The sequence below is a fragment of the Spermophilus citellus genome (assembly GCF_964194105.1).
Source record: "Spermophilus citellus genome assembly, chromosome: 14".
Taxonomy (NCBI): domain Eukaryota; kingdom Metazoa; phylum Chordata; class Mammalia; order Rodentia; family Sciuridae; genus Spermophilus; species Spermophilus citellus.
Genome location: NC_138194.1, coordinates 66,814,006 through 66,829,902, shown reverse-complemented (window position 1 = coordinate 66,829,902; position 15,897 = coordinate 66,814,006). Strand labels below are relative to the sequence as shown.

At 39.8% G+C, this 15,897-nt stretch overlaps 1 protein-coding gene across 5 annotated transcripts in view; it reads left to right on the top strand.

Annotated features, from left to right (window-relative positions):
* Positions 1-15,018, top strand: part of RIDA (reactive intermediate imine deaminase A) — a 45,699-nt gene extending 30,681 nt beyond the window's left edge. The window contains exons 7-8 of one of the 5 annotated variants that reach the window (XM_081266821.1): positions 4,210-4,339; positions 14,931-15,018. In XM_081266821.1, coding sequence (XP_081122947.1) covers positions 4,210-4,339; positions 14,931-14,973 — 173 coding nt within the window. In that variant the 3' untranslated portion in view covers positions 14,974-15,018. Of the gene's footprint in view, positions 1-3,729; positions 3,756-4,209; positions 4,340-5,013; positions 5,079-6,949; positions 7,192-14,930 lie in introns of those variants that run through there. The other 4 variants (XM_081266822.1, XM_081266823.1, XM_081266820.1 and 1 more) reach the window with 4 other exon arrangements.
* The last annotated feature ends 879 nt before the right edge of the window (positions 15,019-15,897 follow it).

Here is a 15,897-nt window from a genome sequence, read left to right as displayed (position 1 = left end):
CAAGAGCATGTAGTTGGAAAGGTACTTTTGGAACACTTGATGAGCTCACACAAAGATATGGGGCTCCTGCCTCTGAGAGAGACTGACATGTGGGAGCACCAGAGCTTGTCATCGAACCATGACAAAGATTTGCCTCCTTCAGATTTACTTTTCCCATTATATTTGTTTTAGACTCCTATATAAGAGAAACTCTCATTTTAAAGATGCTGTAATATAAATCATCATTTTTGAAATGATTGATAGCATTTGCCACTGAAAAAGATGGATAGTCATTACTAGCAGAGGGAAATCTTAATATTTGAGTAGAAATCTAGACTGTAAAACCAAGGTCACCTCACTGAACAAGGAAATAAGAGAACACCAGGCCTCTGACATGTACACATTAGACACTTGCCCACAAGGTGTCTCTAGGAAGAACAGTTGGTATATACTGAGACACCATACAAGAGTTGGACATGGGTTATCTCCTCCAATCCTCCAGACAACTCCACAGAGGAGATCTATTGTTATACCATCATACAGTGTAGCAAATTTATGGCATCTTTATCTGGGAGGGGCAAATAGCTCTGAGATGGCACAGTTCAGATTTAAGTCCAAGGAAGTTTCATTTCACCTTGAAGATTCAGGTGATTTTAAAGGCCAACTGTGGTCCCAGAACTTGTACCATCAGCATGACCTTGGAATATTTGTTAATGCTGAATCTCAAGCCCTACCCCAGAGGCACAGAACCAGAATCTGTATTCTAACAAGATCCCTACCCAAACAAGATGATTAGGTTATCTGTGGGGTCACAGGGCAGGCAAAGGGAGCTAGTTAAAGACTGATGTGGCTGATGAGCACACAGAATTGTTGGGTACTGCACGCCTGCCAACATCTGGTGTGGGCTGCATCCTCATGGTAGCATGTCACTGTCAGCATGAGAGACAACATATGGATATTGATGTAGCAATGAATCAAGAGACTGAATCAATCCAAGTGAGCTCCATACTGGGAGGGAGATGGCCCTAAACTTTCTCACCTTGTCCTAGTGAGAAAGCAGCCATGATAAGATGTAAAAGTATAGACAAGTCTAAGTTCCAAAAAAAAATTTATTTACAAAAACAGGTGGTAGGCTGGATTTGGCTAGCAGGCAGTTTGCCAATCCCTGTTGGCAATATTTATCCTAGATACTGTGTGTGTACTTGTGTGTATACATTATATGTCTGTCTCTCTCTCTCTCTCATATATATATAAAATCTCAACTTGTTTACTCCTCAGAACAACTCTATGAAATAGGTAATATGGTTGATCTTATTTACAGATGTGATCACCAAAGCATAGACAGGTGAAGTGATTGGCTCAAAGTCACAAAACTAATAATCCTGAAGAAACACTTGAACCCAGACAGTCTTACTACATAAACCCACATTCCCCTACCACCACCCAGTGCTGCGGATCGAACCCAGAACCTTGCCCAAGATAGGCACGCCCTCTACCATTAAGCTAGATCCCCAGTCCGAAATCCAGTTCTTAGTCTGTACTCTATGTTGTCTCTCAGTGTGTTGAATTCACACACACAAATGCAAGGTGTACAGGTCCCTAGAGCCTCTCATAACCATCTAGTCTACAGACACTATACCAAGGCAAGCAAAAGAAAAGAAAATTAGCCAAATGACACTCTGGAGTTTTTGCCAGTTTTAGGAAAATGAAAAAGGCCAAAAATAGGTGCACATACACACACACACACACACACACACACACACACACACACAAATCAGCTTATAGAAAATAAGGAACTTGTCCCTTCTCATTAGCAATGACAGTGAGGGGGGAAATGAGCCAAGAGAATGGTGTGGGGAGGACTTTGCAACAGATCCCTGCTGGAATGGTTGAAGGCAGGTGCTGTCTCTCAGAAAGATAAACAACAAGTAAAAACGATAGACATTTGGAAAGCCCGTCCCAGTGCCTCCCAGTCTCTTTTGTGTCCTGGCACATGTGGAATACGATATTCATGAAGCACACTGAGACAAGTAGAAGAAGCTGTTCCCAGAAGACTCAGGCTGTCAAGACCCTGCCCAGCTGCCCTGAAATCTGGAGAAACCCCAACATGTAACCCATTCTCACAAGCTGGGAAACCATGACACACACAACACAGGCAGAGCTAGGAATGCACACCAGTGTCGCCTGGCTTATTTTACCCACCTTCATAACACTTATTTCCCAGAGGTTTTAGCTATACAAACAATGTGGAGTTAACTTTTTATTCCTTATCTTTATCCTTGGAGAACAAAGCTTGGACATCCTTGGATATATACAAAAGAATGTCTAGAGCTTCAAGGCAGTTGCCCAGGAAGGTTTCAAGGGATGTGAGCAACAGCAAAGTCCTGAAATGGGGACTGAAGCTTCTGAGGTCATCGTGGCCCTGTAAGACACTAACACTCACTGGAGAACCTATATTCTGCTTTAAAAAAAAATAACCCAGTACAACCCCCACACATCCACACCAGGACTCCAAGTATAGCCAAGACTGATACTTTGTGTCCATTTTAGCAAAACTTTAAGTGATCCAATGAGTGTTGGGGTATCTTTTCAAACTTAATATTGTAAAATATTAACAAAAGTGAAATTACACAGCAGTTGGGCTGAGTGGCAGTCTTAGACAAGCATGATTTTAATGCTACACAATCAAGCATTGTTTGCTGTGTTTACCTTTCCTGCATGACTAGGAGACTGTTCCCAACCCAGCACTATTCCCAAGACCAACTTGGCCAGTGCTACCTTTCATCTTCTGCTATCTGTTGGGTCTTGAGTCCTCTTCTTCTCTAAGTAGTCCTCTCATCTGCCCTCTCAACTCAAATCCCCAATTCTGTCAATCCATCTATTCACCCATCTACCCATTCAATAGTTAACTATTGACTGCATTGTTCTTATATGTAAGATATAAGACCAAATAAGTTTCTGGCAGAATCAGGACTAGATCCCAGATGGAAGCGGAGGTTGTGAAAAACAGCAAGGGCTTTGAACTCACACTCACAGGGCTTAAACCCAGCTCCATCACTTGCTACCTCTGAGATCCTGGGCAAGTTACTTATGCTTACTAAGCTTTAATATTCTACTTGAATTTGGTGCTATTAACATATGCTCACCAGGCGCAGTGGTGCCTATAATCCCAACTTTGAGGGAAGCCGAGGCAGGAGGAGGATCACACAGCCTCAGCAACTTAGTGAGGCACTAACCAACTCAGTGAGACCCTGTCTCTAAATAAAATACAAAATAGGGCTGGGAATGTGACTCAGTGGTCAAGTGCCCCTGAGTTCAATCCCTGGTACCACTGTGCCCTCTCCCCCCAAAAAAACCACATTTGCTTTATAAGAGTTCTGTGGGCATTGAAATCAATAAGATAACCTTTACCTAACCTCTTGACTTCTGCTCCATACTCCTGTTTTGATGTGGCTGCATAAACCTCTGAAAGGTTTGCCTTTAAAACAAACAAACAAACAAACAAAAAACCCCACATTTATTTTGTAGGTATAGATGGACACAACACAATGCCTTTATTTTTATGTGGTGCTGAGGATCGAGCCCAGGTCCCGCCTATGCTAGGCAAGTACTCTACCGCTGAGCCACAATCCCAGCCCCAAGGTTTGTCTTTTCTTTCTTCCTTTTCTGTGGTACTAGGGATTAAACCCAGGAGTGCTCCATCACTAAGCTATATCCCCAGCCCATTTTATTTTTTTTATTTTGAGACAGGGTCTTGCTAAGTTGCCAAGACTGGCCTCCAATTTCTGATCCTCCTGCCTCAGTTTCCACAGTAGCTGGAATTATAGGTATGCTACACTATGCTTGGCTGAAAGTTTTCGATTTTTTGAAAAAGATTTATTTTATTGTTGATGAAGGTATAAACTGGCACAACTCTTACAGAATGCATTTTGGCTGTTTCTATCAAAATTGTTGATGTCTAGTAATACTACTCTGACCTAGTAATGCTTTTCTGGGAAATCTCCCTGGAGATATAATTGTACACATTCAAAATGATGTATTCACAAAGGAACTCACTGTAACATTGTTGTAACAGGAAAAGACTGGAAACAAATCCAAAGTCCCTCAGTAGGGGACTGGTTAAACAAATCGCACAACAGATTATTTTTGTAGGTGTAGGAAAGGAGAAATAAGTTCTTAATATATAAATGTGAAAATGTCTTCATCTTTTTTTTAATATTTATTTTTTAGGTGTAGATGGACACAACACAATGCCTTTATTTTTATGTGGTACTGAGGATCAAACCCAGGTCCCGCCCCTGCTAGGCAAGCACACTACTGCTGAGCCACAATCCCAGCCCAAAAGTCTTCATCTTGTTAGGTAAGAATCAAGATGAAGAACAGTGAGTATAATACATTTTTAAATATAAATGAGAGAGGGAAAGAAATAATATTTCTAATTCATATAGAAACTTTAAAAGAAAATACCCCCCGCCACCAAAAAAAAAAAAAAAAAAGAAAAAAGAAAGAAATGAAAACCCAAACTAATGTGATTGGGACTAACCAGATAGTGGAAATGGAGTGGGAGATGTACTCTTCACTGCATGACTTTTTCAAATATTTTCACATTTTTGAACCAGTTCTTATATTCTGTTTTTATTTATTTTTAAATATTTTTTAATATATTTAAGTTGTAAATGGACAAAATACCTTTATTTATATTTTTTTGAGAGAGAGAGAGAGAATTTTTTAATATTTATTGTTTAGTTTTCTTCAGACACAACATCTTTGTTTGTATGTGGTGCCGAGGATCGAACCCGGGCCACACGAATGCCAGGCGAGCGTGCTACCACTTGAGCCACATCCCCAGCCCTATATTCTGTTTTTATTTACTGTATGCCATAGCCAGGCCTCCCACAAAGACATACCAAGCACTTAAGACTTGTTCTGGAGACTTATAGTATTTGAAAAATCCTATTTATGTATTCCCGTATACAAGAAAAGCCTATACAAATTGATTTTAATATTAATGATGTTTGTTCTTCAACTATAAAGGGAAAATGTTTGGTTAGGACTGCAATGTCTCCATGTGAAGATATAGTTTGAAGCCGGAAGGTGTGCCCGAGGTACAAAGAACAATTCAATTAACTGTGAAATTCAAGCCTCCTGCGAGTGCCTAGGCAGCAGAGACCCAAGCATCTAGTGAAAGTTCAGGTTAAAACAAAGAAACGAGTACAGCTATCGGTGGAAGTGTACACATTAACCTAGCAATGAATTTGCCAATAATTACCATCTATTTACTCTATCTACTTTGGTGCTTAAAATGTAAAGTCCTACCAGAAAGGGAGGGCATTTATATTAGGAAACAATGGAGCATTATTAATGTTATCAGGGGCTAGTGAAGTGAAGAAGGGATCCGAGGCAAAGGTCTATAGACCCCAGGTGACATTAAAGTCTGTGGAGTCAATATAACCTTTGTGTTCAGATTCAATCTAATTTTCCTTTTGGAAAGAAATTCCTCTTTCTTCAGACCTTCTAGAACTTAGTCAAAATCTAAGTTCCCAGGCATGGTTCTTCACTCTGAGTAGCATTAGATAATTCTTTACAACCAGAGGCCAATCTCCACCTCTGTTCCCCCCCACCCCAACATACCTGGGCTTTAGAGTTAAGAAATTGGGGGGAGGAGGAGGGGCTCAGTGTCTGGTAGGTCAAAGCAAACTTCCACATGTCATTAGAATAGATTCTTCCTATGTTACCTAAGGGCTACCTAACAAGTAGCTGCTGACTTAAATTGGAGCCTAGAAAATAAGTACCTTTTGATTTTAATATCACAAGATTTTAGAGATAGAAGAGATCCAAGAGAGAACCTAAATTATTAATGATTCTATTGCATCATGTACAACACTTTTAAGCTAGAAATTTCTTATAGAAAATTCAGTAAGGCAGGACATATCAACTAAAATCCAGTATACAGGATAGTTCATGTATTTTAGTTAACCCATAGAGTTTTAAGTTTGCTAGTGTAAATTTTTAAAAATCTCTTATGGAATGAAGAGTATCTGTCTTTCATGAAGGCACTGGAAGTTTCTTTACATCTATATATACATTCTGCTTGAAATATCACTAAAGTTCAATGTCCCCCAACTATTCCTAGTTTAAATTTGGAAGCAAATGTAAACCTCATATTTTACCAACTCTTATTTAAGAATTTTAATGTTTTTCTTGTTATAATATATATTATATTTATCTTATGTCATATGTCTCAAATCACTGAATCCCCATTAGATATGTGGTCTACCCACTATGGAAACTACAAAAAATGATAAAATATTTACATATTAACAATATTAATATTGTATAATAATATTATATGTACTATGTGTACATATTACTATTATAAATTAATACATTAATGTGTATTTATGTATTATATTTGTATATGTATTTTATTTATATATAATATATAAATATGTTATGTGTTTAAATATTATATATCTTATTTGCATAACACCTAAATAGTAAATATCTTATTTAGGGATTAGAATAAATACTCTTTATTATATTTCTTTTAGAATTTCCATGGTGGGTGACCATATATATATACCTTAATGGGGACCCAGAATGATATGAGGGAAAACCAGATTTAAATCTAGCTAACACAAACTGGTTCAAAGCTCAGATCTGACTCTTAGGAGCCCTGTGACTTGTGATAAATTATTTATTCCTTACCTGTAAAATTGAAATAATACTTGGCCATATAACTGATATAAGGATTAAATGAACTAATTCATTCAGCAAATAATTACTGAGGATTTATTATGTGGCTAGCATTGCTAGGCATTGGTGGTACAGTGAACAAATGCATGTATAGGATATTTGATGAAACTTGGACTGTTGTATTGATTTTTCATTTTAGGGAATGGGGGTTGAATCCAGCATTTCACCACTGAGCTATATCCACAGCCCTTTTAATTTTTTTTTTTTTTTTGAGACAAGGTCTCACTAGGTTGCTGAGTCTGGCCTGAAACTTGTGATCCCCCGGCTTCAGACTCCCAAGCCCCTGGGATTACAGGAATGCACCACCACACCCAGCGTGGACAGGCTTGGGTTTGTACCTTGGATTTAAAGAAGTTTTAAACAGGAATGAATTATTTATCAGACCTCCAAGATCATGGAGTTGAAGTGCTGCTAAACATACAATAGTATCCAATTACAAGAGAGTATTGTCTGAAAGAGGATCAGATGCAATACACCTGTTGATTGATTAAATATGTGTTGAACAATTTATGCAGCATATTATTCATTTTCTATACACTAAAACTGGTTGTCAAGTGTTTGAATATTTTTTTTCAGAACAACCATGAAAACTAAGAACAGCAACGAAAGCAAGAATAAAATATGAGAGTGTAACTCATGTGAATGGTTATTAATGCTAGTGATATTTTTTAAATGAGAGGATTAAAAACCCCATCCCACTAATTAAACCCCCTCCCCAAGAGTTACGTTCCCTGAAATATACTTTTTTTTAAGTTTAAAAATTTATAATGAGGACTGGGATGGTGGCTTAGTGGCAGAGTGCTTGCCTCACATGTATGAGGCACTGGGTTCAACTCTCAGCACCACATAAAAATAAATAAATAAAATAAAGGTATTGTGTCCATCTACAATTTAAAAAAATTAAAAATTTTATAATGATTTGGTTTTCTCCATGTTGAAGAGTAAATCCAGGACCTTGCACATACTGTGTCTGCACTCCATCATTGAGCTATATGCCCAGCCCAATGCTCTACTTTTAAACCAAGATACTACTACCAGGATATATCTTAGGCTTGGTAGAAGGTAAGAGAAGCCAGTATAATATTAACATATTCCTCTAATCACGCCTGTATCACTTTGTTTCAGTTTTTTAAAATACTGAAACCAATAAGGATTATTATGCAACAGAATGCAAAAATCTACCTGATTTCATAAAATAAAACATGAAACATCTAAGTCATTTTTCCTTGATTAGCCTCTTTAGGGCACTTTGGGGCACGGGGGTGCTGGCCTCTTTAAGAGAACAGTTAGCAAGCACTATGCATTAGGAATGGGCTTTCTGTGCTTTAGTGTTTTCAGTGAGAAGGGATTTGGAATCACTCTCAGAAACGCTTTTGATTTTTTTTTTTTTTTTGCCTTCTTCTTACCTGCTGATTGCTTTCTGTCATCTACTAAAACTAGAAATACAAATTATTACACACCATGAAAATAACAGCAGTACAATGTATTTCTGACTAGGACATGGTGGCTGAGCTTTTAAACAGCACTCATGATAATCCTGTGCTCTCTACCACAAAATCAAACAGGAAGGCGCTTCTGCTGTTGCAATAACTCAAGGTGCTAACAGAAGACCTTTTTAAGTGAAACATTAAGTGTTAAGTGAAAATGACAACTTAAGTTAGTCTTGAAGATTGTAAACTAGCATAACATTCAAAGCTTTGTCCGAAATGGTGACCATTCAAAATCCAAGAACTGAAGTCATTCTCTGGTTCATTGATGTGCTTTAATTCTTTTCATAGTGCTTATCCCTGTCAGAAACTATCTCATCGCTTGTCTCTTGTGTTTATCTCTTCCCTTCTTGCTCTCCATACATAGGGTCACTGGTATCTCCAGCATCCAGCCAAACACTGCGCTACTTATTATATAGTAGACTCTCGAAATAGACTCATTGAATTTTCTTTATAAGATTCAGTGATGACACCTTTTATTACATATCTATTTCTCAAGAAATACAGAGGCCAAGGATAGGGGAAAGTATCTGACCTCTTCAAAAGTGCGGGAGGAACTTATTTGATGGAATGAATGCCGTTCCATATTCTCTGCGTCCTATGCCATCTCGGATGCTAAAACTCTCACGGGGAAGTCCCCATGATCATTTCTCATGTGTTTAAGGGAATGTAGTAACCTCCGTAGGGATTTGACACTAGTACCTCGCAATCACATCAACTGACAGGATAAGCCTGCGCCGGGCCATTAGCCCTGCGAGTGACACTGCATGGACAGCGGAGCGCCCCCAAACCGCTGAGCCCTGGGTCGCAGTCGCTGGTTCAGATTTTGGGGTGTTGGAAGAGAAGGCGCAGCGCTTGACTTAGGTACTCGCTCTCACCCTCCAGGACCGAGCTCGCCCCCTGCTGGGTGGGCTGTGCTCAGATGCATCTTTTGGAACTCCGGGGGGAAAGCGACCCAGGTTGGGGTGTGGCCGGGGGCCCCAGCTCACCGCTGCTGAACTTGCTGTTGTCTCCCGCCTTGTTGAGGGCGCTGCTGGAGCAGCCCATCGCGGCTAGCGTAACCACCTGTCCCAGCCCTGTGCGGGCGTCGCTCCTGGAACCTAGATTCCGTTCTCAACGCAACAGAAGTAGCAGAAGTTCCACCAACTCCGTAGCCCACAGGCTCAGAGCGCAGGCGCACGGCTAGGCGCTGGGTAAGGGGTGCGCACCGGAAGGGGCAAGAGAGCTGGGCGCAGGTGAAAGGAGCCCGGGGAGTTCAGAGCGCCAGAGATCTGGAGCGCAAGGAAGCAGAAGACAGTAGGGATACGTAGAATTGAGGGTCCAGATGAGGGACAGGTGGAGGGTGTGATATAGACAGAAAGAAAAAGCCCCCGAAGCAGGATAGGGATGCTGACTGGGGGCTAGGGCGAACCGCTGGGAGGGATCGTCTGAATCATCCCTAAATAGCCAGGGAGGGGAGGAGGCGGCCGTGGTCAGCGGCTATTGATTGGTAGATTCAGTGTGCGATGGCGGTGTTATTCTTACATAACTCCAGGGCAGTTACCACAAGGAAGTTTAACACCAGACTATTTAATCTCCCCTCCGATTTCAGCTTGTGTTAATTGTCCCATCCCAGGACTACACTTACCATCCTGCCTCTCTTTAGTTTGGTTTAATCTGAAGTAGTTCCCCCAGTATTGCTTTGACTTTCAGGACTATGACTTTTTTTTTTTTTAATAGGACAGGCCATTTATTGTAGAATATTCTTCAATTTGGATTGGTTTGATTTCCTTGTGATTGTTTGCTGGGCTGCAATGTCTTGTGTGTTCTCGTCGAAGCACAGGATGCAGTTCTTCTCATTATTGGGAATGTTAACTTTGTTGAGTTAGGTAAGGTGGCATCTGCCAGGTTTCTCCACCGTGGTATCACTATTTTACCCTTTGCAATTTATGGGAAGCGATTATTCGGCTATGTAAATATTCTGTTTCTCATCAAGTTATCTGCTACTCTTAACACACATTGTTTCTTGCTTGGATCAATTATTGCTATGATGGTTATCAAACAGTGATTTTCTAATTATATTATTCCTTCTATGTTTATTAGATGGCATTGTACTATGAGGAAACTTTTCTTTTTTTTTTTTTTTTTTACTACTATTTATATCAGCAAACACTCATGAAGTCTTACATTATTCTGTAGGTTGTATTACAATCTATATTAGTTGTCTGGGGCTGCTATGACAAAACACCATAGACTGGGTGGCTTAAATGACAGACATATATTTCATCATAGTTCTAGAGCTAAGAAGTACAAAATCAAGGTGTCAGCAGCGCTGGTTTCTTCCAAGGCCCCTTGGATAGCTATACTCTTCATATATCTTCACCTCATTTTCCTAATGTGCATGTCTGTGTCCTAAGCTTCACCTCCTATAAGGCCACTGTTGTGTTGGTTTAGGGACCCACACTTGTGATCTCATTTAACCTTAGTTGTTTTCTAAAAGACCCTGTCTCCAGGTACAGTCACATTGAGGGTTAGGGCTTCAACATATGGATGGGACAGGGGCATAGTTCAGTGCACAGCAGACCCCTCCTTCTGAGGAAGCTTAAAAAAAAATAGTCACACTTAATTTTATTTAGTGAAAAAAAAATTTTAAAGTCCATTATTCCCAAAAAGAGGTTTGATAACACACATATTAAATTTAAGTATGTAACTTGAAATTTTCTAAATCCTAAGACTTTCATGCTAAATCAGGACTTACTGAGCCCATTTAAGTCTCTCTTTCCCCCCATCAATTATTTTTTAGGAGGTACATGGGGTATCTCACTTTTCCTTTGGGATAATGTTTTCATCAGCTTCTGCTGCTACGACTGAAAGACCCACACAGAACAATTGTAGTGGAGGAAGAGTTTATTTTGGGGCTCACAGTTTCAGAAGTCTCAATCCGTAGACAACAGGCTCCATTCCTTGGGGTTCAAGGTAAGGTAGAACATAATGGTGGAAAAGTATGGCGGAGGGAAACAGCTCACATGATGATCAGAAAGCAGAGAGAGAGAAACTCCACTCTCCAGATACAAAATATATACCCCATTCCACACACCCCCCCAATAGACCACTTCCTCTAGCCACATCCCACCTACCTCTAGCTACCATTCAATCAATCCCATCAGGGACTAATTCACTGATTAGGTTAAGATCAATTCAGTGATTATACCTAATGATTAGGTCAACCCAATCATTCTCCTCCGAACTGTCTTGCTTGCATTGTCTCACACGTGAGCTTCTGGGGGACACCACATCTAAACCATAATAGATAATTTGGCAGCTGAGTCATGATATCTCCTATTTTCTTCAAAGGAAGCATTTTATGATCAGGTGAATAGTGAACAATAAGTGCTTTGAGGATATCAAGAATAAAATGGTTCTGAGGACTGGGATAAAAATCAGGCACAGGCTCAATACCATGTTTCTCCCCTTATCAAGGTTTACCTGGCTGAGTGCCCAATTTGCCACCAAGAGTAAGAGTGGCCAACTCTAAGTCCCTGAAATGGTACCATACTTTGATAGGATCTAGCAGGGTCTCATGGAAGATAGAAGGGGACTTTGGGGGTGATAGCAGACAATTTTTACTGTAATGGACACTCGATTAGATTTGCTTCTCCTACCCATCATACCTCTGCTAGCATCAACCATTAGTGGGCATTCTGTTAAGAAATGCATATCCTTCACCAGGCATGGTGACCCATATTTGTAATCCAACTACTCTGGAGGCTGAGGTGGGAGGATCACTTAGCTAGAAGTACAAGACAAGCCTGGGCAACAAAGCAAGATCCCATTTTAAAAAACAAAAACAAAAAAACAAATAAAACCCCCCACACACATTATCAGACATTACATTCTGGATTTTATCTTATCAAAGAAAGAACATTTTATTGTGAGACAAGGAAGTTAATATGTTGTTTTCCACATGATTCACTGGTCTTTCTATTTATCAATCTAGAAGTAGCCATGAGTATTATATGCAAATATGGGTGTTGCTTGTTTGTTAAACTGCAAATATATTGCTTTTCTGTGTAACTGAGCTTGTTTTTGTTGCTTACAATGCCAGTCTCTAGACTAATACACAGTACTTACCCTTCCTGATCACTCTCCTTCTCAACAATTACCCATCTTATCTTTTTCCTTTAGTTTTATTAGATGCTAGTTTGTAATACTTGATCACAACCAATACCATGATTTTAAAGGCTGATGGTACCTGCATATTTTATTGTTTTAGATCTCAAAGGTAGATGCTCATATATCTTTTCACCTCCAATGACTCCTTTTATCATTTTTATTTCACATACCCGTGTTTTGATTTTATCACAAAATTGCATTTGCTATCTATTTCTCCATTAAGTAATTACATATTCTGAGCAGCATGATATGCAGTGTTACAATACTAAATTGATATTATTCTGGCATAAAAGCAAAAAAATCAATGTCTTGGTCTGCTTCATAGCTTTATGGAGGATAAAAGTACATAGCAGACTTGTCAGATTATTGAAAATAATATATAAAACAACCTACTTTTATAGATACTTTGAAACATACTAAATTTTAAAAAATTTGCTCTATAAAATGTAAGATAATTCAAAGACCAATCTTTATAGACACCATTTTACTATCAAAAATGTTACTCCTCCAAAATAAAATTATAAAGAAATTGTGTATAAGTGTGGGGGTGGTGGTGGTGTTTTTGCCAAGGGCATAGAAAGCATATGTTCCCTTGGATAAAAAAAAATGGCAAACTAAAAAAAATAAGATGGGAGGAAGCATTCTTTGGCTTACTTTTAATCTAGTCCTAAAGGATTTGCAGCCTGCTAAATCTGGAAAGCAAAACTTTCAGAGTCTGAAGTACATCCAATCTGAACAGAAAAGTCTATCGGAGAACGGTTTTGGATTCTTTATTATTGTATAGGAAAAAAGGGTAGAACAGGTAATCTTAATTCTATCTTGCTCCCAGTTGAAAGTCACTAACATTCTACTGAATTTCCAGAGACTTTTCACTTGGGTTTATTGTCCCTCCTTCTCACCAACATATTTTTGAGTATGTTTAATATCCAGGGGGACTGGTAAGAATAAGAAGATTGAGTTAGACAAATTGAGTTTCAAATCATTATTGAATATTGCATAATAATCTGAATATTGAATAAGTAATAGTCAATGAATATGACAATTTTAACTGCTTCACAATAAGAGCCAGTGTGCTGAACTAATGACTATCCGATGAACTTGTATGTTAGTCAGCTTTATGATCACTGTGACCAAAATACTGGACAAGAAAAGGTTTATTTTGGTTCATGGTTTCAGAGGTTCAGTCCATTGTTAGGCAACTTCATTGCTCTGAGCCCAAGGTGAGGCAGACCATCAGGGAAGAGTGGTGTGGTAGATGAACACTGCTCTGCTCTGCTCTGCCAGGAAGCAGGGGATGGGGAAGGAGGTTCCAGGGGAGATGAACCCTTTTAAGGCACACCCCCAATGACCTACTTCTTCCATGCATGCCCCACCTGCCTATAGTTACCACCTAGCTTGTCCATTCAAACTAGGATGGACTGATTAGGTTTCAGCTCTTGTGATCTAATCATTTCTCCTCCTACATTAATACAGGAGTTTGGGGTGGGGGGAGTGTTTTAGTTACGTTTGCATCCCTGTGACCAAATGACCTGACCAGAACAACTTAAGAGGAAGAAGGATTTGGCTCATGATTTTCAGAGGGTTAGTCCACAGTCTCCATAGCTTTGGACTTGAGGTGAGGTGGAAGGGTACAGCAGAGGAAAGCAGCTCAGGACATGGCAATCAGGAAACAGGGCAAGCTCTGCTCAGTAGGGACAAAATAAACCCCAAAGGCATACCCCTAGTTACCTACTTCCTTTAGCTACACCCTACCTGCCTACAGTTACCACCCAGTTCATCTGTATCAGTTGATTAATCCATTGATTATAACTCTGAAAATTCCTATACTGTCTCATATATGAGCTTTTGGAGGATAGCTCATATCTAAACTATAACAGGGCAACACCTCATAGCCAAATCATAATAGTCTGTCCTGGTCCTCAAAGCAAAACCATAATAGTCTACCCATCTCACAGTGCAAAATGCTCCAAGAGTCCCTATAATCTTAGCAGTTCTAGCATCGTTTAAAAGTCCAAAGCCAAATTCTCCTCTGAGATCAAGGCAAACTCTTTTTGCTGTGAGCACCTTAAAAGTCAAAAGAAGTTAGGCACGGTGTGCACGCTTGGAATCCCAGCAGCTTGGGAGGCTGAGGCATGAGGAGCGCAAGTTCAAGGCAAGCCTCAGCAACTTAGTGCAAGTTATATACATCCAATAAATAATGACACCAAGTAAAAATTTCCATTCAAAAGGGAGGAATAGGGGCATAAAAAGAAGGGACAGAACCAAAACAAGACCAAACCCAGTTGGGCAAACATTTGATCCTGTAATTTCAAGTCTAGCATTGGGACACGGTGACAAGATGTGATCTCCAGAGGGCTTTGGTAGCCCTGCCACCTTGACCCTGCTGGTTTCAGCCCATGTGGCCTCTTTAAGCCAGATTTTGTCTGCAGCCAGCAGCTTTCTTCAGCAGATGTTCTATGTCACTGGCATTTCTTAATTCCTACAGCTTTATGTATCACCCTCTCAGGGGCATCCTACAGGGATTCCAACCCTGCTACATTTTGTCTGATTTCCCAGGTCTTCCTTTGAAATCTTGCTGGAAGCCTCCATGACTCTCTAACTGCAGCATCCTGCAGTCCTGCAGTACCATGTGAATGAAGCCAAGGTCTGCTGCCAGCTCAAGCTAGCTGGATCCCTCACACCACGGCTGCAGAGGCCTTGGAGTTTCTGGGCATCTGGTCATGATAAGACAACTTCCTAGGACCCTCATGCAAGCTGAGAGGTCCCATGGTCTCTAAAACACGTTATTATTATTATTATTATTATAATATCCTGACCTTGTGATGGTAAACTGCCCCTGAGTTCAATATCCAGTACTAAAAAAAAATAAAAAGCAATTTTATACATCCAATACATAATGTTCTTGAAATTTTCTGAATACCCTAAAGTCATCTTTACCATTGTCTCTGTGCAAAGTATTAACTTCTTTTTAGTAGTGGTAATCTCTTCACTAACCACAGTTTCTTTTTTTTTTTTTAGAGAGAGAGAGAGAGAGAGAAAGAGAGAGAGAGAGAGGAGAGAGAGAGAGAGAATTTTTAATATTTTATTTTTTAGTTCTCGGCGGACACAACATCTTTGTTGGTATGTGGTGCTGAGGATCGAACCCGGGCCGCACGCATGCCAGGCGAGCGCGCTACCGCCTGAGCCACATCCCCAGCCCCAATCACAGTTTCTTTGGCTCCAAGTTTACATGCACTTTTCTGGCCAAACTGCAGGCTTTCAGAATCTTCCTGTTTTGCTTTCTGCTCCAAATTCTCACAGTAAACCTGTCTAAAAGCCAATAGCAATATTCATGCCACCACCTGAATGCTATGCTGCCTTGAATTTTCTCTGCCAGATTAATTAGTCCATCACCTTTAAATTTGGCCTCATGAACATGGGTGAAGTATAGACAAGTTATTTGCAACATTATGTTGTAACATGAATGGTTTCTAGTCCAATTCCAGTTGACTCCTCTGTCTCTGAAACCTCATGAGCACAGTCC